The 27100-nt window shown below is 39.8% G+C and overlaps 1 protein-coding gene across 4 annotated transcripts in view; it reads left to right on the top strand.

The window, feature by feature from the left end:
• Positions 1-727: 727 nt before the first annotated feature.
• Positions 728-27100, top strand: part of grip1 (glutamate receptor interacting protein 1) — a gene marked incomplete at its 5' end in the record, with an annotated part of 312615 nt that continues 286242 nt past the window's right edge. The window contains one exon of one of the 4 annotated variants that reach the window (XM_079816494.1): positions 728-1166. In XM_079816494.1, coding sequence (XP_079672620.1) covers positions 1112-1166 — 55 coding nt within the window. The remainder of the gene's footprint in view (positions 1167-27100) is intronic. The other 3 variants (XM_079816502.1, XM_079816501.1, XM_079816499.1) reach the window with 3 other exon arrangements.

Genomic DNA, 27100 nt, shown 5'->3' with positions numbered 1-27100 from the left:
AATATATATTAGCAAATATCACAAATGTAGTCATTAATCAACCTGTGTCAATATTCGAAGACAAGATGAATAATAATCCTTAAATATTAATCATATTTTAAATTAAAATCAATGTTTTTCCATAACAAAATATTAAACAAAATGACATTTACAAAACCAATATGTATAATGTTTTTAAGAATTCCGGTAAAGAATATCCAATGACAGTTGTTCTTTTTTTTATTTATCTCATTTACGCCACATATCAAAATGACTTAATTCAGAAATTAAAAACAAGTTTTGTGACAAGCTTTTTTTATGAATTGCATTTTAAAGTATTTTTTAATTATAAAAAACATCCAGACAAACACACACACACACACACACACACACACACACACACACACACACACACACACACACACACACACACACACACACACACACACACACAAACTAAATGTATTGCCACTGACCCATTTGCTGTTGATTTGATTTGATAATTAACAGCCATTATGGTCCAGATGGAAAAAATATTACATTAAACTGATGAACATATTGTGTGTTTTTGTTTGGAAAATCATAAAATTCAATGAAGGTAAAGAAAATCATTTCCAGGGGGCAAATATTTCCTCGAAATTTAAACAAAAGTTATTTTCAGACATAGCCTCACTCCTACAACAACAACAACAACACACCCCGTTTAAAATATGAATGAATAAGGCCACACACACATTCTTAAAACACTGGAATGGAACAATCAGCAACACTGCACACGCTTCAGTTGGCTACAGATGGATAGAAATGTGTTGTGGGTTTGGCGTTTACGTTTGTAGCCTATTGGACTGCAGTGTGAAGCTTTGACGTGACAAAATAATGAGACAATTCGAGGGCTGGTGAAGGTAGGAAAGGGAAAAGTCTTTATTGTAGTGGGTTGTAGTGTGCACCTTCACGTTCGTGTGTGTCTGCTCACACCCCCAGCTCAGCTCCACAACGAGGCTGAGGGAGACACGGCGTTCAATTACACCGGCTGCCAGTGAATAGAAGGGACAAGGCGCGGGGAAATGCACGCCTGTGCCGTCAGTGAAATGCGCCTGAGATTTAGCCCCTGAATGCACACGACGCCACCGAAATGCCGGGTTGGAAGAAAAATATCCCCGCTTGTCTGCAAGCCGACGAAGAAGGAGGTATGGAAAGCAGTGCTTTAATAGTTTTGCAACGAGCGTTGTTTCACGGTCGCGTTCTGTTTATTGTTATGGACTCGCGGTTTGTTTGTGTTACACTGTAACTGTTGATGTTTGGCGCGAAATGTTTAGAACGTTCGGCGCTACATTGTATCAACTTTTTCTTGGTGACCAGTGGATTGAGAGATAATACCGCGCCCGCCGTAAGGAATTCCGTGGTAATGCACTTGTTCGGTCGGTTTCTTTCCATAAATCGACATTTTAAAGGCTCTATACGTTTACTTTCCTATCTTGTTCCTTCCTTAATTTTGGTATTACACATTTGGACCGCTGTTGTTGCCAATGTTTATAGTATAGATGGTATATTTGGTGTTCATAGTACTCCGTGTTAAAAATGTTGCCTCCAGTCATGACATTTCTGTCGCTTCCACTTGGCTTGGCTGATAACCATGTGTGTGCAGAATGTGACAGTTCATTTCCTATTTGAAAACCGCCTGCATAACACCAATGAAATCGTGTGATTGTAAAGTGCTGTAATTGTATGTCTCCCATATGGGTTTGCCCTTTCGCTTTAAAAGTCTCCTTAGCCGTAGGGCACTAAATGTAGCGCGTTGCTCATTGTTACTAAACGTAAGGTGTGTAAATAGTAATGTTAGCGACCGATACTGACTATTTCCTCACGCCCTGGGCTGCGTTTGCCAAAAGCATCGTGAGCTAAGTTGATCGTAGAGACCATTGGTGGAGACGATGCTTTTTGGAAACGCAGCCCAGGTCGTTTTTGCGTTAGAATTGAGCGACAGAATTTCACTATTCCCCACCAAATGAAATCTTATCCATCACAGCCATATGTCGAGTGAAAAGGGTCTGAATGGTCACGGGAAGAAGTCAGATGCACTTGCCCATTGGAAACAAGCAGAGTACAACGAGCACGAGCTTCTAATGAATCAAATCAAAGCAGCGTGTTATGTTTCAGACGACAGTGAAATATGTTTGCACACGTGGTTTGTCGGTGAAAAGATGTTTGCCACACTCTGAATGGAGCATTACGGCGAGTATTGATGCTGTGTTGGTTTTTGGGCTATCTACAGATCGTTGGAAAGGGTTGTGTTCTCTAAAGCAGTTCAGTTTTCAGTGTCAGTTGACACAGTTCACACACACAAGATCGGAATATGACCATATTTTGATTATGTATGCGCAACGTAAAAGTGTTAACCTGTTTACAAAAAAACGAGAATAGATAGCTGGTGTGTTCCTTTATTAATTACAATTCTGAGTCCTTATTTGGAATATTCACTGTGACACTATGGCCCGGTTTCACAGACAAGGTTTAGATTAAGCCAGGATTAGACCTTAGTTCAATTGGCATTTAAGTGACTTACAAACATGCCTGATGTGCATCTCGAGACAAAACAACGGAACTGACATGTTTTAAGATACACCAGTGCAAGTTGCTTTCAATTAAAACAGCTGAAATATGCATTTTAGTCCGGGACTAGCTTAAGCCTTCTGTGAAACTGGGGGCCGATATAACATTTATGTCCGGATGAATCTCATTCTGCATTCTAGGGTTTGTGATACAGGCAGATGTAGAAAGCTGTTTTTGGAGCAAGGAGAACACCCCTCCGAACATTAAAAAATTGCAGCATAAACAAAGTAAAAGCAAACCATGGCAAATCGTCTAAAAATAAATATATACGTTTCTCCAGTATTTCCATAAGCATGCTTTGTGTGTGTATATGGTCTCAGTCTGCGCTTTTGAGTTGACTTTTACTACTTTGTGGCTTTGAGAGACTGGGAGAATCTTGTGTATTTGAGGTCGTGTGCATTTCTTAGATGACAAGCATCTCTCTCAGGTGTTGAATTTGACCACTTGGCCATTGTCACTATAACTCAAGACTACTGAATATCCATTCTCCATTGTGTCATTGATGCTTTCACCTCGGTGTTGTTTGTGCATGAGTCTTGCATCCCTGAGACTGTAAAAGCATTTACATCATCCTCTTTATAGAGTCTGTTATTTTATAGCCACTTGAGGTTATTTTATGCCACTTGCAGTCAAACAACCAAATCTACACATGTAGCATCCGTATATGATTGATATATGGTGCGTATTCACTTTTAGACTTTTAGTGGAATGCTGTTGAACGCAGCAGATTGGCATGCAAAAGTAAATTTTGCATGACATTAGTGCCATCTTCAGCATGCTGGTGCTTGTGATCTGGTGGCCTGCTGCCTGGCAATGTGGCATGTAATTGGGTTTGAGGGGAACCAGCGGGGGCTGAATGAGTCCCCTCATACAAAAACGGGGATATTGCAGGAATCTGTGGATGATGCTGTGTCCTTGGATTGGCGCAGAATTGCTATGGCTTGCAAGCCTCCTCCACCTCCTCATCTGTGTCTTTGTATTGAACGGGTATAGAGAGATCTAGGGCATGAGGGGTATGCTTTGTATGTCTCTTAGATGCTGCTTTTCTTGTGCTCTGCAGGACTGCAGTTGTTGTTGGAACAAATAGGTTTACGTATTTATCATTCTTTTTGCAATTCAATTTAAGAATGTCTTGCTGTTTTCAATGCTTGGGTCTTAAACATACAGGTGTGGTTGTCTGTGCACCTAGGCAACACATTCATCTTAACATTGCGTATATGCAATTCGTCACCTGAGCTAATAGGATCATTTAACCAGATTTCAGGACTTGCTGATAGATCGAATGAGAGTATTTAATTTATAATAATCAGAAGTACCTAAAATATGATGCATGAGCAGATTTGAATGATGCAACACAAGTCAGATGTCTCCCTCAACATATTGATTATAATTTAATTTAGCAGAGATGCTGTACTTGGACATTTATCCAAGTTTATCTAGATTTTTGTAAACGTGTCTACTTGTTGAGAACTTAAAAGAGAATTTCGATTACTAGGGAGAACTATAACATTTCAGCATAGCAGAGAAGATGCCAATTTCATTAGTTCATTTTTCAAAATACAGCCTGTTAGCTTTTGCACATTTTGTTGTATATATTGGCAAAAGTATTGGGACATCCCTCCAAATCATTGAATTCAATTGTTCCAATCACTTCCTTGGACACAGGTGTATAAAATCAAGCACCTAGGCATGCAGACGCTTTCAGGAGCTCAGTGAATTCAAGCGTGGTACCGTGATAGGTTGCCACATGTGCAGTAAGTCCATTCGTGAAATTTCCTCACTACTAAATATTCCACTGTCAACTGTTAGTGGTATTATAACAAAGGTGAAGCGCATTCTGCTGAGGTGCGCAGAAGTCGGAGTCAATAGCTACAGACCTCCAAACTTTGTGTGGCTTTCAGATTAGCTCAAGAACAGTGTGTAGAGAGCTTCATGGAATGGGCTTCCGTGGCTGAGCAGCTGGATCCAAGCCTTACATCACCAAGTGCAATGCAAAGTGTCGAATGCAGTGGTGTAAAGCACGCCCGCCACTGGACTCTAGAGCAGTGGAGACGTGTTCTCTGAAGTGACAAATCACGCTTCTCTGTCTGGCAAGCCGATGGACGAGTCTGGGTTTGGCGGTTGCCAGGAGAACTGTACTTGCCTGACTGCATTGTGTAAAGTTTGGTGGAGGGGAAATTATGGTGTGGGGTGTTTTTCAGGGGTTGGGCTTGGCCCCTTAGTTCCAGTGAAAGGAACTCTTAATAGAGACAGAGCGTATTTAGGCCACGCCCACACCGGGGGGGGAAAACAATCCAATGCTCTCCATTGACTTTGCATTGCGGGAGGCTGCCTCATTGTCATTTCGGACTTCTAACAAAAAACAGAACAATGTCTAAAAGCTGATATGTGACAAGGTGTACAGCAAACAAGCTAAAAAACACAGAAATAAGTTTTTATAAGCTGTCGACCCAAAAAAACGAGCGTTTAAGAAGATAAAAGTGGATACAGGCAATACGAAGTGACGCTTCAGCAGGATGAATGGGTAAATTTTGGGATCCTGACACTCAGTATGTCTCAGTATGTGTATGTGTGCAGTAAACATTTTGTCACTGTTAAAGGGGCTATATGCGTTTTTCTGAAATTTAAACTCGCAACTGACACCTGTGGCCAAAAAACAGAACTGCTCTCATTTTCTGCTCGCTCTCGCAGCGGTGGTGACGTCACATCCGCAGACAGCGCGGGAAAAGACGACCCGCCAGAAAATAGGAAAAATAGGATACAGGCTTATAGGTGCACCCACTGTGAGCGGACAAGGTGTCAGTATGCTCATCAGGAGATGTTTGAGTCATAAATGGTAAAATAAAAAGGCTATTGTTACGTTTATTTTGGGGAAAAAGTTGCATATAGCCCCTTTAAGTCAAATATCCAAATGTCCGTTTTATATATTATATTTACTGTCGCTGATCACGTTCCCCTCTAGTCGCCGTAGTTCTCAGTGTAATATGACCTGTAGCACTCTGTCTCAATGGCCTGAATCCACTTTTTTGTCCTTAAACGCTCGTTTTTTGGGTCAACAGCTTATAAAAACGTCTGGGTTTTTGCTTCTGGGTTTTGTTTAGCTTGTTTGCAGTTCACTTTGTCACATCAGCTTTTATACATTGTTCAGTTTTTTGTAATAAGTCCGAAATGACAAGGAGGCAGCCTCCCGCAATGCAAAGTCAATGGAGACGGTTTGATTGTTTTCCCCCCCGGTGGGCGTGGCCTTCAGATTATGACGCGTGTCGCTCTGTCTCTATGCTTCAGCATACCAAGACATTTTTGGATGATTTCATACTCCCAACTTTGTGGGAACAGTTTGTGGATGGCCCCTTCCTCTTTCAACATGACTACACACCAGTGCACAAAGCAAGGTCCATAAAGACATGGATGAGGAACTTGACGGGCCTGCACAGAGTCCTGACTTCAACCAGATAGAACACCTTTGGGATGAATTAGAGTGGGGACTGTGAGCCAGGCCTTCTTGTCCAACATCAGTGCCAGACTTCACAAATGCGTTTCTAGAAGAATGGTCAAAAATTCCCATAAACACACTCCTAAGCCTTGTGGAAAGCCTTCCCAGAAGAGTTGACGCTGTTGTAGCTGCAACGGGTGGGCCAACTCCATATTAAACCCTACGGATTAAGAAAGGGATGTCATTAAAGTGCATGTAAAAGAGGCGTACCAAAACTTTTGCCAATATAGTGTATTTTTGTATGTCCGTAACCTTTTTGTATTGTTACTAAATATTATATACGACTAAAATACCATTTGCTTGGCAAGTTGAATGTCAATATGTGTTCCATTTAACAAAAGAGTCAGTAATGGTGATGTTAAGTTTTTTTCTCAGTATCCTAGCGACTTTGTTTTGAATGGGGAATGACCTGTAGTCATTCTCAAAAACAGATGTGTTTTGCTATCGAATTTGTTTTGAAACAGCTGAACCGCCAGAACAGATGATGATATTTGCCTCCTGAAATCGGTAATTGAATCTTTAAGTACACTGACCAGTCCAACATGGTAACATTGGCTAGACCAATGGTTTGAGTTTGGGGTGGTACTATCTGTTTGACCGACCAATGGCAGGTGTAGTGAAACCTGCTTCAAAATTGTGATTTATTTGGCAACACTAATGGAGATATTACACAACTATTAGTTTTATTTGTGTTTACGTTCAGAAAGAAATGCAGCTATAACACCTTCAAAACTTTTTTGCTTTATTGTATTTTGCCAAAAGCAGAAGTTTCCCAGAGGTTTGTCACTGTCAGCAATATGGGGGTAATAGCCTCTCAGGTCATGATGGAAACATTACATGGCCAAGTCAAGTTTTAGAATGATTGCTTTTGGAAAAAAGAAATTGCTTTTTGTTTGTATTTTTTTTCTTCTTCTAGAACTGCCGTTCAGCTCAGATGTCATTTGTGTTAGCAGCAAGTACAAACGTGTCTCAATTCACAAAGATAATATGGTGTGTGGGTTATAAGATCCCTATTGCTCAGGGCGAAAATGGTGTGCGAATATGGACTTTTCCACACATGTTGAAAAACTAGAAGATTCTATTGAAACAATGTCAACCAAGTGGCTTTTTTCAGGGCTCAGCAATAAGGATGGCTCAGAGACTGTGTGAGAGAGTTAAGGGCCAGCTAGCTGCATTGGGCCATTGGTTTTTATTATTAATTTATTTATTTTGCAGTCAGTGCTAATATTGGCAGGGCAAGTATAAATCTGAACTACTGGCACAGCTGTGACAGCAGAGCAAATTTTCTTTGTTGAGCCCAGATTATTCTCAATACATTTAGCTACTATGTCTGTGTCCAGAGACAAGAGAGACCAAGTAACCTTGAGAACGTAGGAACTGCAATGCTTTGACATTCAGCCGTGATTTGCTGGAGCGTGATTCCACCCTAGGCTGTGGAACACGCACTCGATCTCTGACCTGTTGAGGTCATGGTGAGTTTCCCCAATTAGGACGGTCCTAACATTGTCAAGTTTTACATTGACATTTGATTTGTGTGTATGTGCGCGTGATGTCCAGCAGGCCTTGCCGTTACACCAAAATGATCTAGCATCATCACAGCCACGGTCAATTTTTCGATGACCACCGCTCTTTAAAACAAACTCTCCCTCAATTCATTATTAGGTGGTTTGAAAAGGTTGCCGTCATGAGGAATATGCAAAGGCACAATCAGCCGATACTAATTGGACCCCAGCGTTCCTCCCCGATGTAGGATCGATAGTTGGAGATTAATGGTGTGACGTGTCAGCAAAGCATGCAACATGGAATAAACCAAAGAACTTTGTAAACTCTGGCTTGATTTTACTAGTGAAGTGAGGCAGTAACCACCGATGAAGAACATTGGTGAGAACATCAAGCGAGAGCACAACTAGATTTTAAAAAACACCTTTCACGATTCAGTTACCTTGCAATAGATAAATTGCCCTTAAAAAAATCTTGTCTGACTCAATTAGGTCCTCAATTCAATTAGGACCGTTGTTTCAATATGCAATAATTTTACAAATAAAGAGATTTTTTTTAAAAGTTTTTATTTCGATTTGTAAACATGACTGGCCTTTTATCAAAGGGTTAGTTCACCCAAAAATGACAATTCTGTCGTTAATTACCCACCCTTATGTCATTCCAAACCCATAAGACCTTCGTTCATCTTCAGAACACAAAGATATTTTTGATGAAATCCGAGAGTTTCTGAACCATCCATTGGCAGCAACGTCATAGCAACTTCAAGGCCTAGAAAGGTAGTAAAGACATCATTAAAGGATTAGTTCACTTTTAAATAATCTTTTGCTGATAATTTACTCACCCCCATGTCATCCAAGATGTCCAAGTCTTTCTTTCTGCAGTCGAAAAGAAATTAAGGTTTTGGATGAAAACAGTCCAGGGGTTTCCTCCATATAATGGACTTCAATGGGCCCCAAACGGTTCAAGGTCCAAATGACAGTTTCAGTGCAGCTTCAAAGGGCTTTAAACGACACAAGACGATGAATAAGGGTCTTATCCTGCCAAACGATCAGTTCCTACGAGAAACTGAGCAGTATTTATGGTATTATTTTACCTCTTTTCAGACGAACGTGATCATCTCTGAGCTCCGCCATAACTTTTGCCAAATTAGGTCAAATACGAACCTGGTCATAGATGTATACGTAGATGCCTCATTAGCGCCTACACAGATCAGTAGAATGAGGCATCTACGATCTATATATCTATGACCAGGCTCGTATTTGACCTCACTTGGTGGAAGTTATGGCTGAGCTCAGAGATGATCACGTTCGTCTGATAAGAGGTAAAATAATAGCATAAATACATGCACCAGACTGGACACGCACTGAAAATGACTGCCGTGCTTACCTCAGCTCTGCGTTTGTCCCGTGACTTTCGTTCAGCACACTATATTGTAAAGACACGTTCAGTTTTTAATTTTAGTGTTTATTCTCTAACTGAATGAAATTATTGTATTATGAAGATCAAAATGACGGTGGGGGCGGTGTAGGGAGTGGCCTCATAGTGCATTCTGGGAGTTGTTGTCTTTCATCCACATGAGACAATTACATTTTCTGTCTTTTTTTCAGTCTAGAAGGCACCAAATTCAAAAATCTACTACATAAATGACACAGTTTAAATACACATTCATCTTCCCAGTGCTGAAGTACCCTTTTAATGACAGAATTTAAATTTTTGGGTAAACTAATATTAAAAAATAGTCATTGATCGTTTGATTTATTCTAGCATTAGTTTCAAGTAGGGCTGGGCGATTTTCCCCCCTAAAAAAAATCTGCGTTTTTTTTTTTTTTTAAATAAAAAACTCGATTTACGATTCGATTCGATTTTTTCACCCGCCCCCCATTTAAAACAAAATAATTGCAAACTGTACATATATTTTAAAAATATATATTTATTATATTTAATTAAAGTGCATCAATATAAAATTGCAACGGCAAACCCTTTATCTAACTGAAAAGTCACTGTGCAGTGTGCAACAAAGATTGTTAAACATCCAAATTATTTATACTGTATTTGGGTTGAGCTAATAAACAACAAAAAATCCTGAGGTAACTCTTAGTTAATTGAACATGTAAACAGTAACACCAGTCGCCATAAAAAATGTAATTGCATTTTAAACATTCTTTACAAGGAAAATGAGCCTATCAACAACAGCAGGCTTGAGGCAAGCTCGGTTGTTGAAGAGTTGTTTGCTTTGCAAACGGGGTGCTAGCACTAACGCCACTAGAGTGGTTTTCTTTTCGAAGAAGGCAACACTTCTCCCACTCAGCCGCATGTCTTCGTTTTAAATGCTGAAACAGATTTGTCGTACTGCTGCAAGCAACAACAGCCTTAAGACATAGTTTGCATCGAGGTGTTGTCTGTTCCTCATCAGATGCCGTAAATCCAAACCAATTCCACACGACTAAAGTCGAAGAACATTTTTTTGGAAGGAGCTGCTCTCTTTCGCCGGCTGTTTCTGCCATATTGTTTGTGTATGCATGCGCTGCCCTCGGGAGAGGGGAGGGGCAGAGGGCTGCGCCGCCCGTTGAGTAAGGAAGATTTGGCAAATGCAAAATGTATGTATTGCGCTATACTGCAGAGGGGGAGAAACAAAATCTAAAAAATCGATTTTTGGAAAATCTGAATCGATTTGACCTACCAACTCGATTTTTAAATCAAATCGATTTTTTTTCCCAGCCCTAGTCTCAAGTCTTGCAGGTGGATGAGCATGTTTTGCTGATGACCTTTGATCAGCGTTAGATAACCGATTTCAACGTTAGATAACTGATTTGATTTATCAGTGCAGGTGAGATAATGAGTCGTTCCCTTCGCTGTGATTGTGAGCGTACAGAATGACAGAGTTGGATGCTGCAATCAGGTGTTGCACCCCAGGGTAAGCTATTTATCTCAATACTAAATCATCAAGAGGGGAAGAGGCAAAGGGAGGTGATTGGCTGATTGTTTTCTTCTTTACTGTCTTGTTAAAGATAAACCCAACCTGAGTTCTTGTGTGTTTAAGTGGATAAAGCTTGTTAAAATGCAATGATGGCTTGGTGACCTTTGCACAAATCATAATGATCAATAATCATAATTTGCCCTGTCGGAAAAGGGCTGGAGCAAAAGTTCTCTTAAAGCCTGTGTAAAAATGAAAAGTCAGTATCTACAGTGTATTTAACAGTTGCAATATTTTCTAAATGTCGATAGAAAACTATTGCGAAATGACGGCATTTCCATTAACCGATGTTATGAACATTTTTTTCCCCATATGTTGGTAGGTTTACGTATATCGCAGTCACTGCACTAGCTATTATTTTAAACCGAAGGCGACGTAGGCCTTTAAAGCCCCTTATACATGGGAGCGGCCACGTATAAGGTGTTTCTGGGAGGTTATAGTACGAGATTTCACAGAGGAACTGTGTATTCAAAATGATCATGTGACTGATCATCCTTTTTCTAATTGCCTGAAAAACCACCTCACGCGAGCGTAAAAACCATTGGGTTTCCATTGGGCATATTTTCAATTTGAAGGGTTATGGAAACGCAGCTATTTTTTGACCCAGACGTTGACATGTTGGACCATTTAGACAAACAATGCAGTGTTTTAAAAGAACCAAAGTGCGTAGACTTTTCCGGAAGGCTTACTTGATTCCCAGTGCATTCTACATTGGGATAGAAGTATTTTAACATTGAAAAAATTACACATTTCACCTTCAAATGAATCCCTGCTCTATGAGTTGAGAGCTCACTGGGTGTTTTATGTCCCCGCATCAGCTTGTAACTGTTTATAACTCTTGTAATTACACACAATTCTGCTTTACTCCTCAGTAGTGGTTTAATTTCACTCGTCTGACCCTCGTTTGTAGGTGGTAGGAGTGGCACACAAAGGTAGATTCCTTTTTTGCTTTCGTCAGTGTCAGGACAGCAAGAAGAAGCTCTTTTGTACTGTCATAATTGTCAGTTCAAACGGCTATTGATTTTGTACTGGACTTCTGAGTGTTGAGATGAGAGGGGTTTGTCGTCTTGTCCTTTTCTGCTGCTGGTGTGTATGAAGTCCAGCGCTCTCAAGTACTGAGGAGACGCAAGTCATTGCTTGCAGAGAAAAGGCTTTCACATGTGGTGCGTTACCACCCAGAACAAATTGGACAGAGATCAGTCAGTGTCTTGAGATGGGGGGGGGGGGAGAAATAATTTACCAAATTTGCACGTTTTTCTGAATCTGGAAGGCTAGATGAGTTTCCTCAAGCGTATCCCTTAATTAGATTTATAAGGGCAGAATTTAAAATGTGGCTCATTTCCACCATAGAAAATACATACAGATATCTGTGCTAATATTCTGAAATCTCACTGGATTTCTCGTTTTAATATTGTGCATTTGCATGCCTCCAAGGAACTTGAATTATACTTATGAAGTCATGCTCCCTTGAGTCAGTTCATTCATTCCTGTGCAAAAAGAGAATCCATGACCTGTTCCCACTCAAGGACTCGTCTTTCACGCAGACTGTTGATTTCTGAAAGAGTGTTCGGCATCAAAGCGTATTGAAGCAGGATGCTGCTTTTCCATCATACGTTACTAGCTCTGTTCTCTTGTCACCATCCTTTTTCAATCCATTTTTACCACGCTGACTTGTGAGACAATAGAAAACCGAAGGAGAGCGAAGGCCCAACAGGAGGCTCAAATCGTTCCGCTGCTCCCAAGTGCGAAGTTCATATCAAGCAGAGCCGTTATTTTCTTCGCACCTCTGCAGCGCATCGGATTCGTTAGTGACATCCTGAGCTTTTGAGGTTATCAAAGAGTGATGATTCAGCCAGAGCACGGAGGCACACGCAGATCCTTGCGTGGGTACTCCTAATTATGGGTTGAACTTGAATGTGATGGCCGCTGTTATCTGTATTGTCATCAAATCTGAAGGATCTCCTCCAGATGGAAAGGGGCTTTCATTTCTGACACAAGATGGAAATGGCATCTTAGAAACTGGGGGCTCTTTGAACCATGAGGAGAGTGACAAAATGAAGGGTGATTTTGAGTACTCCAGCCTGAGATTCATTTTCACACTTGCCTGGGAAAATGGAAAAAATGTAATAAAGGGGCAGTTTCCTGGACCGAGATTAAGCCTAGTCCTGGACTAAAATGGCCTTTTAAACCCGATTAACAGAAATCTGGTTTCTCTGTCATGGTCCTTGACTTCTTTTCTAGTCCAGAGTTTTACTAAGATGATTTCCTGGAAGACTACTCCCGGACTAAATTGAGGCTTAAATTAAACCTACCAGGAGCCAGGTTTAACTTCAGATTAATGTTGTGTTTCAAAAAATACACATTGATTACTATGTCAGTGAAGATAATGTGTGTATTTGTGTACACACACACACACACACACACACACACACACACACACTTGTGAGACAACGCAAAAGCATTGACAAATAATTTTTTCTCCCTTCTCATATATTTTCCTCCTTACCATGTCCCTTTAGAGGCTTTATAGATTCCGCAGATGATGTGTGCAGTTTTTCTTTGCTATTTGCTTGAAGAGTTTTCTTGTTCAGTAGTTTTTTGATCGCAGTCTTTTTTTTCTGCTGTCATGTTTTCCTTGGATTTGGTTCTCGTGTTCCATACAATTTTAAAGTGCCCCTATTGTGGTTTTTCGAATATTCCCTTTCATGCAGTGTGTAATATAGCTGTTTGTGAATGTAAACATTCTGCAAAGTTGTAAAGTCAAAAGTGCATGATAAATAAAGTTATTGTCTCCCAAAAGAAAGAATCGACTCTGAACGCCTAAACGAGTCGTTTGTATTTCAAATCTCACCCCGTGATGGTTCTGCGTCACTATACATTTGCATAATGCCCATCTATGTTGTAAGCACCCACGAACAACTTGTCCCGCCCTCAAACACGTCATTTTATTGACTACTTCTTAAATCTCGGAGTCCAGCAAAGGATTCGCAAAACGCTCTTGAAAGATGGTAACTCAGAACTTATTTGGACCAGCTTGCTCCTCAGAATCACAACCTGTAAGTATGAATAATTATTTATGTATATATTTTCTACCGGGTGTTGAAAATACATAGGTTTGTGTTTTTATATTGTGTAAGTTTCCGGCTAACCGGTTAACTCACGTTATTACTGTCATACCTAAAGCTAATAAAGAGAAAGTCACTTGAGAACCATTGAACGATGTGGTAATGTGCAATGTATATTATGAGAAAATGAACTGAAAATGACCTTCAAAACAAAATCAGAAGCCTTTAAAATGGCATAATAGGGGCACTTTAAGCTTTTCTTGGTTCATTCCGTGTTTTATAGGCAACCTTGGCCGTGCTAATTCATATAAGCACAGTTAGTTTTAAATTTAAATTTAATTTTTTTTTTTTTTTAGTTCAGGACTTCATAGTCCAGGGCCCGGTGCAGGGCTTAGATTAAACCAGGATTAGGCCTTAGTTCAATTAGGACATTTTAAGTAGCTTTTATAAACGTGTCCTTGAAGAAAAAAAAAAAATTCTGGTGTGCATCTTGAGACAAAAGAATGGCACTAAAATATTTTAAGATGCTTTCAGTTAAAACTGCTCAAACATGCATTTCTTTAGTCTGGGACTAGGTTTAAGCCTTGTCCGTGAAACCGGGGGCAGGTAGTAATATGTGTTTCAGAAAGCTATTTTTTAAAGCCATGATTAACTATTCTAGATCAAGTTCCATTCCTGTCTTCATTGAAAACCTGCCCGGGAAACCACTCATAAGTGAGTTTATTATTATCAGTGGTAGTTGTTAAACCAAACATTTGAAAATACAAGTAAGCATTTTCATCTCATGAATGGCACACATAGATATTGCTAGACCCCCTTTTAGGGTCTTTCATCTTAGTTTCCCTTAAAATCTCAGATATACGGTACAATTAACGGTTGTCAGGGGTGAATAACAATTTTTTTAAGGGGGCTGCCAACTGAGAACTACAACTTTGTTGAAAACAGCAGCTGCATTGGCTGTCTGATGTGGTTTCATTCTGAATGTTCCCCTTACCAGCTTTGTTACATAACCTCTTATCATCCACATGACATTTGGCATGGGCCTTGCTTATCCCATCCATTTCTCATCAGAACACTCTCCGTTACTTGGGTTTCACTACACTCAGAGTCAAAGTGTGGAAGGTCCTTGCAAAGTGAAGCAGATAAAGCTGTCATGTTCTGCTAAGTAGTAATACGTATTGACATGTCCGCTAACTAGAAGGGAAGGAAATTACTGTGGGAAAGGAAGAAGTGATAAAAGTGACTGAAGGGCTTAACAAGCCTTTTGGAATACCTCTTCTTGAAGGAAAAAAATAATCTACTTTTGGACACCAATAGCAGTCTCTGCACCTGATATTTCTGTCCCACTTTGTCTCGTTTTAGTCCCTCATGCATGTAAAACTAGATTTTGTTTTCATTTGGCGTGAATTCATTTATTCCAGCTGCAGAGGATAATGGCTTTTCAACCCGCATCTTTTTATGTCTAGGTGACTCTGCACGCAGCTGAACACAGGCAGTTGTCTCTTGAAGCCAAGCGAGATGGTAACATGAGGGGACAGCTTGTGACCCAGAGGATGCAGCTGTCTTTTAGAGGAAACAAATGTAGATCATAAAGGAGTAGAGAGCTGTTTGTGCATTTTCATGATTTCAGGTTGCATCCCAATTTGCCAATCTTGAGCATTAAAAAATGTGTGCATATTATTTTTTCGCAGGCTTTCCCATACACAAGCATTTAACAAAATATCCTCCATTTCACGAGCACACACCTTGCATGCAAATGAATGCAAATCACATTGCACTTAAAAAAAGCCAAGGGTGCTATTGAATTACAGCATTTTTCAAAATACAGTGAATGCAGTGTAATTTGTCATCATAGCATCTGCAGAATCATGTGCCTGTGTAACATCAGCCCTCTAGTAGCATGCGTGTTGCGCTTGGCGCGGTTTGATAAACAGCATAATTATGATGGCGTTTGATTGGCGGTCACTGCCCTTATATCAGCCGTATGATTGATTTGACATCACCGCTTAAGGTTGGGGTCAATCAGTATTGGCCTGTTGTTCTGCTGCTGCTTCCTGTCTTTTTCCTCCTCCTCTTGCATAAACCACACTCACGGGATCGGTCTTTTATTTATTATGATGGATGCTTATGAGGCGCAGAGCATCGTATTTTTATACATCATATAAGTGTAAGGATGCCAGGAGAGGCTGTCGGCAGGGCATGGGAGAGATGAAGAGCCTTGCGATGCAAGAGCAGACTGCTCAATATTGATCACCAGATATTGCAGACATCAAGTTGGTGCTGCGATGGCTGATGGTAGTTTTCTTTCCCGTGCAAACGGTACAGCACTGCTGTAGTTTTAGAATTTGCTAGGCGGACAGCAGCTGACAGTAATCAGGGGATTTTAAATGATAAAATGGAGATGTTTTTAAAATGCAGACCAGTTTTAATTGTTGTTTTAAAATCCTGTTTGTCCTAACAATGGTAGACTGTGTTCGAAAAGTCATTATTTGTGTAATTCTTGGTGGTGCAAGAGCACATTTCACCAGATATCAGATTCACCTGTTTTTTTCTGGGATAAGTATGCAAATAAGTGCAGGAGTGTTTGCATAGTACACCAGCTGTATGTCGTGCACGCAAAAGCACTAAAAGCAACTCGGCTTGCACTAATGTTGCCTCTCCCAGGTGATGACTCAAGGTTTACATGGCTAAGTCGAAGCGGTAATGGTCCACCGAGGTTGTAGGGGGCGGCATGTATTTGATGTGTTAATGCAGCATTGAGGTTCCCATGACCTCACTATGGTGAGTCATTACCTGTTCCGTGGGCATTGGACATTTCTTGTTGCACACTGACTCTATGCGTCTCAATGGTCAATGCATCATGTCGGACTAGTTTTATTTTTAGCAGTGGTGCTTAACCATATAAAGCCTACTATTTTACCTCTTCATATTTGTAAATTATACATGAATTTCTAAGGCCTTTAAATTACTAACGTCTCAACTTTGCTGAAAAAAATGTTTTTTTGCTTTTAGTATAATTCTAAAAATGGACCTTGAGGTCGGGGTAAACGTGTTTTTTTTGCTGTGAAATCTTTAAGGATTTTTTATCAAGTGGTAACACTTCTTTACAATAAGGTTTCATTGGTTAACTGTTAACTACTTTTTAGTTAATTTGAACTAAGAATGAACAGTACTTCTACAGCATTTATTAATCTTAGTTAATGTTAATACATTGTGAACTAACATGAACAAACAAATGAACAGCTGGATTTTTAGTAACCAACATTAACAACGTTGTTAGTTCATGTTAGTTAATACATAATGTTAACAAATGAGACCTTATTGTAAAGTGTTACCGAATATTTCAAGATATTTTCAAGATATTTACTGGACTGAAGCAACTTACACCAACGGTTGGGTTTGTCCATATTTGACCCAATCATGGGTTGAAACAACCTGCCATATTTTTATTGTACTTTTTGGAAAAATCATGTGAACGTATCAAAAATGACACAACAGGCTTTTGAGGGTCATTTACTGTATATTAAATGTATATTTATCAAACTTTATCATTTATTTTCTTATTTGTTTTGTCTAAATGTTCAATACATTAAAACATATTCATTAAAGGGGTCATATAATGGTACATGCACTTTTACAAGTTGATTGTACGGAAATGTGTGTTGGCAGTGCCTGTACACAACCATCCTATGATGATAAAAATCCATCCAGTGTCTTTTTTTAATCTCCTTATATGTTTTTCCCTGTCTCAAATCGAGCCGTCTGACCGTGTGACATCACACAGTCGGACGCCCCTCCCACGATTGTTAATTGACAGCAGCATTTCAACACAAACCCGCCCTGAGCGAGCTGTCATCAGTCTGCCATTGTTGATACGCTGGAGCAGAATGGCGTCTAAGCGATTGTGGTGTTCTGTTCTTGGGTGTAATAACGAACACTGCAGTCATTTTGATGTTCCTAAATCTGAACCGCTGAAGACGCTGTGGCTGAGTTTTGTTTTCGAAGGGAATATTCCCCCCGATCAACGTCAATGCTTTCATGTTTGCGCGAATCATTTCTCACCAGACTGCTTTATAAACGAGGGTCAGTATAAAGCAGGTTTTGCTAAGAAGCTGCTCCTGAAAAAAGGATTGGTACCAACTATTCGTGTTCCTGCTGCACCTCCAGAAGAAGTGAGTGTAACGTTTTATTAACCTTTATATTAATCTTTGCAAATTGCTTGCACGCTTCACGATGAATGCGGCTAAAGTTCACAGGGTAAGTTACGTTACAGCATGCTTTCTATGTATGACGTTCTCAATATAATTCATAATCCCACGTTTATAATGAACAACGCGTTATGGTTATTGTGTTATTACAAACTGTGTACGCTGGTGATAAAGTTAACGTAACACTACAATCTGTCAATGAACTAACATATACATCAGTAAACGCACAGCATTCGTATCTCACTACGCTACCCTGCCAGTACAAAGTTAGATCAAAGTGACATTACGTTAACCAACCATTCAGAAACGTTATAAACGTCAGAAACCTTAATTGTCGAACTTCGTTGGAGCCGTCATCTTGTTCTGTGTCCGACTCCGGTTCAAATTGATACGGTTGCACTCAGAGACTTCCGGTGCTATTCTTTCGCCAAAAAAATACCCTCAACTGTTGTCAAGGTAACACTCCACGTGTGTTGTGTCTCAACACCCCGCAGAACAGAGGGGCGGGGTGAGCAAAGCTCATTATCATTTAAGGGCACATGCACTGAAATGGCTTGCTGAAAACAGAGCTGTTTTTGACCAGGTAAAATGAGTGTTTTCTTACAATACTAATGAGAATTATTAATAAAAGTATATTACAAACTTTTCATTTAGACACTATAGAATCAAATTAACTTGAACAAAAATGGCATTATATGACCCCTTTAAAAAAAGATGATTTCCTATGTCAGGCTTTAAACGGTTGGCTAGCATACTAGCATCACTCTGCACTTTGAAAATATAATCCCTCTTGGTGAAGTTTTTGAAATTGCATTTGGAATCAGTTTCGTAGTTAGCTGTCTCTGGCAGATGCTTTGATTGCTCATTAACCAAACCATGCTGTGTGCTTTTGAGCCTGGCGACACTTTACGTTCCGCTATGGTTCCGCATGAAGTGCACACAGTAGCCTGGAACGTCTCCACCTCATCTGCACACTGCAATGTCAGCTGACCTCTGCTAACTCTCTGCGCTGGGCTCTCCCACCCCCCCACCCCTCCCTCCTGCGCTCTTCTGTACGCTAGCATGCAGTCCTTTGAGATATGCTGATGTCAGGATTTAGCACACTCCTGCCACCGGATTACTAAGACTCACACTTTGCTCTGCGCATCTTCTTTTAAGTGTGTGTGTGTGTGTGTGTCTCTGTGTGTGCACATACACCATTATATATGGGCCTGTGTGCTTATAATTACACTGTTAGCCCCATCATACGGAAGTGTTCATGGTTGCTCAAGAGCGCATGCATGAATACATCCATATTTAATCACGGCACTCGCTGCATGGATTCACATACAGCACATTTACGTCGCTCCATGCCTTCACCGCAAATGACAAATTCTCCTGCTAAAGACTGTTTACGGTGGCTTGCTTATTGCCCAGGGAGAATGAGCGATGCCTGACAGCTGACGGGGGAATGCAGGACCACAGTTCTTTGTGTCTAATTATTCATCAGGAGAGAAAACGCTGACAGAAGCCTCTGCTGCCCTACCGCAAATTGACAAACGCTCATGCAAGAAAAGGAGCTTGTAAAAACACCTAATGGAAATAAAGTGCCTGTAAACTATTCTTTCCCCAGATGCATTTTGTCTGTTAATCAGTATTTCTCCTTTGTTTTGCAGAAACGATAAACAGCCTTGAAACTAAATATATTTTACCTGAAGCAAAGTTGTGTGAGATATTCAGACTTATTTTGAGCTAATATATCTTGAATGATTTTCTTTGTCCGTTTTAGGCACGCTTCTGTTACGTTTATGCTTAACTGGACAAAGGTTGTTGCTGCGATCTGAAATACCTGAGTTTCGTTCTAAATGTTTTATGCAATTTTTGTTTTAAGAATGTTTGGAGACAGTAAAATTCAAAGACAAAATCAGTGTCCTTGACTTAAATTGAGCATGTCAAATAGTTCTTGAGAAGTCTTAGACGGCAAAGATTAATTGTGCATAATTAGTCATATTTCAATGCGCACACCTTTATAGCTAATAACTGCTCTGCATTTGTAGTGTAAATGTCTTTTACTGTTCACGTAGGATGACTTTGGCTGGGTTTACTGTTGACGGGTCCTCTGATGTCAGGTCAGCCATCTTTTCACCTCAGGGAAAGTGCAGTGAAGTCTGTCAGATTTCCTCCACATCCTGTTTTATCTCTTACAGGAGAAGCAGACATCATGAAGGATGGATCACGATATACGGCCTAAATATTTTCACGCAACTGATGCAAGAAGATAAATGGCGGAAATAGCTGAACTTTTGTGTTAAAGGAATAGTTTATCCCACAATGAAAACGTAATGCAATGTAAATCTGAGAACAGGATTATTAATTACCCTCCAGATAGGTTAAAAGACTTCACCTTTGTGCTATGTGCTCCGTGTCTCATGAAGGTAAATTATAGGCTACATCTCTATTCAGTTGATATCTCCATAACTAATATTTATGGCTGGCCTATAAGTGGGAACAGCAATTCACCATCTGTAGTGAAATAAAGGCCTGTGTGGTATGATGGGACTGGGATAAAAGGATTGTTTTAAATGTGCACACTTCCCAGTAAGATGACTCCTGATTGGAGGATTATGTCACTCCATTAGTACGGCATATGCTCATTGGTCACAAAGGCACTACTTAGCACAGTTGCCTAGGATCAGTTTTGAGTGCTTTTTCAGTAGATTTAAATCCTCTTTAATTGGCCCTTCCATGCCTTACTTCATAAAATGGACATGCATAGCCTGCAAATAAGCTGTAATGGAAGTGACCCAGTAACACATACTGGTGCTAGCATAATCTTCACCCCTTTTTTCCCTTGGGTTTATGTTTGTATGCATATGAAGTCGGAGCTCTCTGATGCAAATGGCTGATAAAGAAATAGTGCATGCCAGTGTTTTAAAATATTGACTAATGCATCAGGCATGTTTTGTATTTGGCAATGTGACCGATATCAATTGAAGTTTATTGATTGTCTGCTCAGTCAAAGCACACCACTCCTCAACAAGCACATGAGGTATCAGCTATGGTTGTAGCACAAACAGCAGTGTGAAAAATATGCAAAATCCCCATCCCTAAGTATGAGCAATAATAGTGAGGTTTTCTGTAACAAAGTACAACATATTGCACATTATAGTTGCAAATTGTAGTTTGTGCTGCATAATTTAAGATTTTCTCATCTTCAGTTACTGTAACTGCTCCACAGTTCATTTATAAACTCTAGTGAGATAAAAAAAAAAAAAAAACAGAGTCTGAGAGAGATTCTCTTCACCCTTAAAGCTACACTATGTAACTTTTCCGTCCACTAGAGGTCGCCTGTTCAAAACAAAGGCGTAGTTTGATGACGCCACGTTTGAGCGCAGAATCTCGGGACATGTGGTCTTCACCTCACAGCCGGTGGGAAACAGTCAGGATAGGACTCGGGCAGAAATCATGTTCATGGATGCGATTATTAACATTACTGTAGTCTGAAGCAGAGCAGGAGCGAGTGTTGTGGAGCTGAGCAAGGCCGCAGGAGCGATTGAAGAGCGGGACTGTTATTATGGCATAGTCGCTGGCGGGACTTTTATTATGACACGGTTGCCGGCGCAACTTCCTCTTCTCCAGTGCTGAGTGTGAGGTAACGCAGCTCTGTTTATCGTATTAGATATATCTGAGTGTGTTGAAAAGGAAGTTATGACGTTCGCTCGGCGGCTGCTTTGACACTTGTTCACAATGCAGTGAGAGTAAAGTGTTTCACTGAATAAAACCGGAGACCGAGGGTGACGCAGATATGACGCAATCGACAGGCGACTCCCTCACACGCATAGCTCACACGTCCCGGTTCCTTGGTTAAAATAGCAATTTTCTCACGATTTACAAATAGTTGAAAACATTTGGGATATTCTAAGTACTCAACTGAACAAAATATATAACACTGGCCTAGTGATTTCTGGATATTTTACTGCAAAAATCCTACATAGTTCACCTTTAAATCAACACTGAGTGTCTTAAGTGGAAATATTATTCACAAGTCTTGAGAATTGTACTCTAGGCTGTTCATATCACCAGAAATAAGGAATATTCTAGGCTAAGAATTGTACTGTAGACTGTGTGTGGCTTCTGTAGACAACCTCAGGTTACTGTCTCCACAGCTGTACGTTTGTACTAAACATCTTGTTAAAAAAAAAAAAAAAAAAACTGTTAATTTAGTGGGTTGTTAGACTAAAGTCTAAAGGATCCTCACCGCCTTTTCCGATGTTAAATGTGCCCGAGGGGGAATACAGTGTGTGGATTACTTACATTTTGCGGTTCTTATCCTCCTTTTGAACCTTTTGAAGCTAACTGGAAGAGTCAGAATGCCTGTAGGGCCTGCCTAAAATATATATTTCAACGCCCACATTTCCCCAATCCTTCATTTCCTCTCTAGTTCACTCTCTTTCATTGTATTCCCCATATTTCTCTTTAGCCCCCTCTCGCTGTCTCTCTTTTACCTTCTCCTCTAGCCTGGCCATCAATACCACTAGCTAATCCTGCTGAATTAAAATTGAATTCTGGTGTTATTCTTTAAACAAGGACCCTCTGAGACATAGTCCTAGTAAGAACTGATTCAAATGCAACTGGAAGTCGAAGATCCTGAAGTATGACAGAGGTTCATCTGAGAATGGACACACGGGGAGTAGATGCTTCTGAGGGCCAGTTTGTTGTCAATATGGGCCAGGACTCCCACTGACAATCCTCGTCTGTGTGTAGAAGTAGGTATAGTGGTGTAGTCTCCTTCAAGGCTTCACACTTGTTTCAGATGCTCGCAAGCGTGTCAATTACTTTGTCTTTGAAAGACAGACTGGGCAAAAGGAGCAGATTGAATCGGGTCTCTGACTCATAGACTAATTACCTAGAGAAATCTGTTTGCTGCTCCTTCAACCGTAGATGTACGCTAAAAGACTGTTGGCTAAGAGCACAGTCTGTCTCAATGCTTTTGTTGAGGTAAATAAAACGTTTTAAAAAAAGGCTGCTTCTAAATCCGGCCCATCCTTATATGCTCTAGTCCAGGTTTTGTTTTCTAGTCACAGCAAATCGATTAGGGTTACTGAACTTTTTGCAATTGTTTGCTTGATTGCTCTACATGTACTTCACCGTCTGCACTGCCATTGCATATCTTCATTGCAGCATGTTGCAATTGCAACTATGTTGGATCCTTAACAGCCTCTGTTGCCTCTATTGAAAACGTAAGACGTTTTTGTCATTGGGAGTCTTTGCCAGTATGAACTGTCCTCCTTCTTCATGAGCTTGTTGTAATATGTGAAGGTTGTGAATTGTTCTCTCTCGATTTCCCCTTCAATAATACCTCCCACATTGTTTGTACTGCTGATTTTTTTTTTCTCCATCATCCGTCCTTTTATGTACTGTGCATCAAGTTGGATTGTGAAATCTCTTCTGTGTTTTTCTCTCAGTTGGCTGTCCTAAAACCTTTTGATCCTTTTATGCTTAGCCACCTCTAGCATCTTTGCTCAAGAAAGCAGACAATACCAAGGTTATAAGTGTCCCTCTCCCCCTCCACAGCACTACACAAATATCACCATAATTGAAACTTTTACTCCCAAACCAACAGTGGCTTGTGAAATCCTGTCTCAAGCAGCCACGGAGGACTTGGCAGAGGGCATTAAAGCTGGGAAAGATGAAATGTGCTCTGCTCCTGGGAGGAGTTTGCAGTGGCTATAGGAGTGTGGAGACCCCTTTTATAGTTCTTTGGAACGACCCACGTAGCTCCATCATGATTTGAGTGGGAGGTACCATTACTGAGTGCAGGGGGGGATTATACTCTAATCGTGTTGTCTCCCTGCGCACACTATCAAATAGACACTGATAGATGGTGGTTCTGAGGAGTGGATTGTTCACCTCGCAGACCTTTTAAAATTCCTTACAGGTTTTTAAACCTGTTTATATCTTTTGAAGTCAATTTTTGTCCCTGCAAAGCCTCATTTGGGCCTCAGGGGCTGCGCCTCTCCGCACAAAATTCATTGCAGATTACTCTGAGCGGAGTTTAGGCTTCATATCTCACTTTGGAGATAAACACTTTTGAGCCAACATTTGGGGATTGCTCTTTCAAGCGTATATCAGAGTGACATTTCATTGCACTTTTTGCAAAAACAAAGGGTATATTTTCCATGTACAGGCACTGATGTGTGATATCGGCTTTGAGGCAAATGTCAGCTGTAAGCAGGCTTTTTATTCCAAACTATGTTCTCTTCCAGACATTTGCTTTGACAGGGTTGTTTTCTTTTCCGGTGTACTGACAGAAACCTACTCAGGCCCATCACTGACAGAGAAGAATGCATCAGCCAGACGACAGCTGGCATATAGATGATGTCATATTCTGATCAGTGTTGGCTCAGAAACCTCCTATAGAGTTGTTGGAAGGGAATTAATCTCCTTGAAATGGCTCCCCTTCTCCTCTTTAAGATAATGGTTCAAAGGGAACCATTATGTCGCCATTCGCCAATGTTCAAAAGCTGTCTTTGGACAATCAGCTTGTTCAGTTAGAGCAGCAGAAAGATGGAATTCAGTGTCTAGTATTTTTAAAACTGCACTCGAAATATGGCTTAAGAAAAATCAATTATAGTGGAAACTTGACTTGCTTTAACTTGGTTTCACAATGCTTTGGGAGAATTAACATAGCATAGCACTTGCTGAATGAGGACCGCAATATAATACTTTAACATATATCTGTTCTCAAACTAAGCTCATTCTCCACTCGTCAACATGATGGTAACCCTACAAATAAACCCAACACAACAGACACTCTTCTAAACTAGCATAACAAAACATTAAACACTACTAAATCTTCCACTTAACGTAAATCTTGCCCCCCCAAAAAATCATTAATTTTGGCATTTACTCTCCCTTTTTAGTGTCATGGCAAAGCATGCTAGGAAAATCCCATTCCAGTTTCGGTTAAATTTGAATGAAAAGAAACAAGCAAAACAATGAAACAATTTAGATTACTTAATTTTTCAGTTTTGAGAACTCAAATAAAAAAGGAAGTTCTAAATACTCATAAGTTCTTTTTAATTTGAGTTGGCTCTACTCAAACCAATGTATTATTTTGAGCATAAGGGTTTACAGTGCAGCAATTCTAGCATCAAGGGTAAATTCTATTGATTATAATAACTTCATTTCTTAATATTATTTGGCCTACATATTATAATTATTCTTTAATTCAAGTTTTAAAATCAACAGGTTTAATTTGGAGAATTCTGCTTTGCTCTTTTTTTCAGTAAATTTTACTACTACTACTACTACTACTACTGATCTGAATTATGCTGCCATTGCCATCAAGCCAAACGTGTTTTATAGAGTTCATGTTGAGTTCATGAAAGGCTAATATTTAGTTTCATGTATATGAGAAGTGACAGGGAAGCACATTTTCTTTGCTTGAGTAGAGTGACAGTTTGACAGTTTGGAAATGAGAATCCTTATTCCTGTGATAAATGTTTTAACGTAGATGAAACATGGTGAAGAAATTTCATTTTTCAAGATTTCCAGTAGTCAAAGGAACCCCTAACTGAATAATCATTCCTAAGCATGATAAAATGGTGAATGAAGCAAGTTTTTCCATGTAAAATCTATAAAGAACTCTGTAGAATGACATGAAGAAATTAATTGACTTGATGAAAGTGGAAACGGCCCAATAACGGTGTTACCTTATTAATATTCTTCCTTTGAACATTCTAGGTTGATTGTGTACATTCCCTGTAGTGTCATACATGTACGTTTATTTGGAGCAGTTCATTGGTAATTAACTAACTAATGATGTTTGTGTTTTGAGTGTGTTTTTTCTTGAAACATATTTTCCATATCCTACAATGACCTCTTTCTATTCCAGAGGTTTGGGCTAAAGTAAAGCTCAACTTGATGTTAATGCAAACTGAATTCGTTATAGCGAAATGCAGAAACAATTAATTCAAGTCGGCTTGCTCATCTGGTGTAATAAGCAAATGGCATAGATTTTACTTAGTTAGTGACAATGGTGTCCATGACATTTAAAGCCTCGTGCGGTCGATGAAATGACTTAATACTCCTTTTAGATATATATGCTTCTGCTTACACTTCTCTAGATACCTTCATTCCCTTCCTAATCATTTAATGCATTACAACTCAACAAAGTGATGTTTGTTTGGATTTGCATGGTTGTAGGTGCTTATATGGTAAGCTTTGAAATGCAAAAAGGCTGTCAATTGATTTAAAATATTATGCAGAGTAATTCATCGTGATAGTAATAGGAGAAATGTCCCTACATAATTAAAATAAAATGGTTATTAAATGTTCTCTTTGGCATTTTTTTACCAATATTCCTCTTGTGCAATGGTGGTTTCACTGTGATTTTTCTAGACTTAGGAATTATATTAATATACTTTTATTAATCCAAGCGCAAATAGACAAGAATGACAGCCAACGATTATTATACTGATCGTTTTGCTTGTTCATTTAATTTCCCTGAGCCGGAGGAGATAGAAACGCTGCATCTAATAGTCGCCCGTGTGCACTTTTCCCCACCCGCTAGTGTTTACATCATTAGTGGTGGTTTTAAAAATGCAACTTCTAATTCGGCATAATTAAGATGGTCATTTAGCAGGCAGAACTGAATAAATGTTTGTACAGATATTCTCGACTTCTTGCTAATGCTCATTAACAAGACCAGTGGGGCGCAGGAAGATTTTGCATGAAACGGTACCTTAACAAAGCAGAAGGACACTGGTGGGCAGATATCCTCTTAGCAGGTTCAATCTAAAGAGGTTTCACCTTATTTAGCATTACCAAGATGCAATTATGTTTATTTGTCGGAGAATTTCTTTTAGCAGGATTACAGAAGGGATCAGTGTGTTACCTTTGCTGTTGCACCGTTGGCCATTCATTCTTTGACTGCCATTATAATCAGTGGGTCATCCAGAGCCATGGAGTAAAGAAGAAAGAACCGCAGTTTCTTTTTATTCATTCTTCTCCCTCCCCTCTACAGAATTTGCACCGATATGATTAAAAAGGTGGCTCACAGCAGCAGAATTTGGTTGATTTCCTAATGGGACCTTCCACACTTAGGATAAAAAAGAAATAGGACCTGAAACAAACAAAGTTTTTTCAAAGGGTTTGTGAAAACAAGTTTTGAATCCCTTAAGTTGATTATGTATATGTTTTTTGAGAGTAGATTTGAGTGACCTGTGCTCCTTTTTTTCGCCCCCTCCCTCCCTTGTGATCTTCCAGTAACTCTCAGACATGAGATACA

This window comes from Gobio gobio, assembly GCF_949357685.1.
Source record: "Gobio gobio genome assembly, chromosome: 5".
In the NCBI taxonomy this organism is placed as follows: domain Eukaryota; kingdom Metazoa; phylum Chordata; class Actinopteri; order Cypriniformes; family Gobionidae; genus Gobio; species Gobio gobio.
Note: the sequence above shows the minus strand (reverse complement) of the source record. Positions and strands in the feature narration are given on the sequence as shown.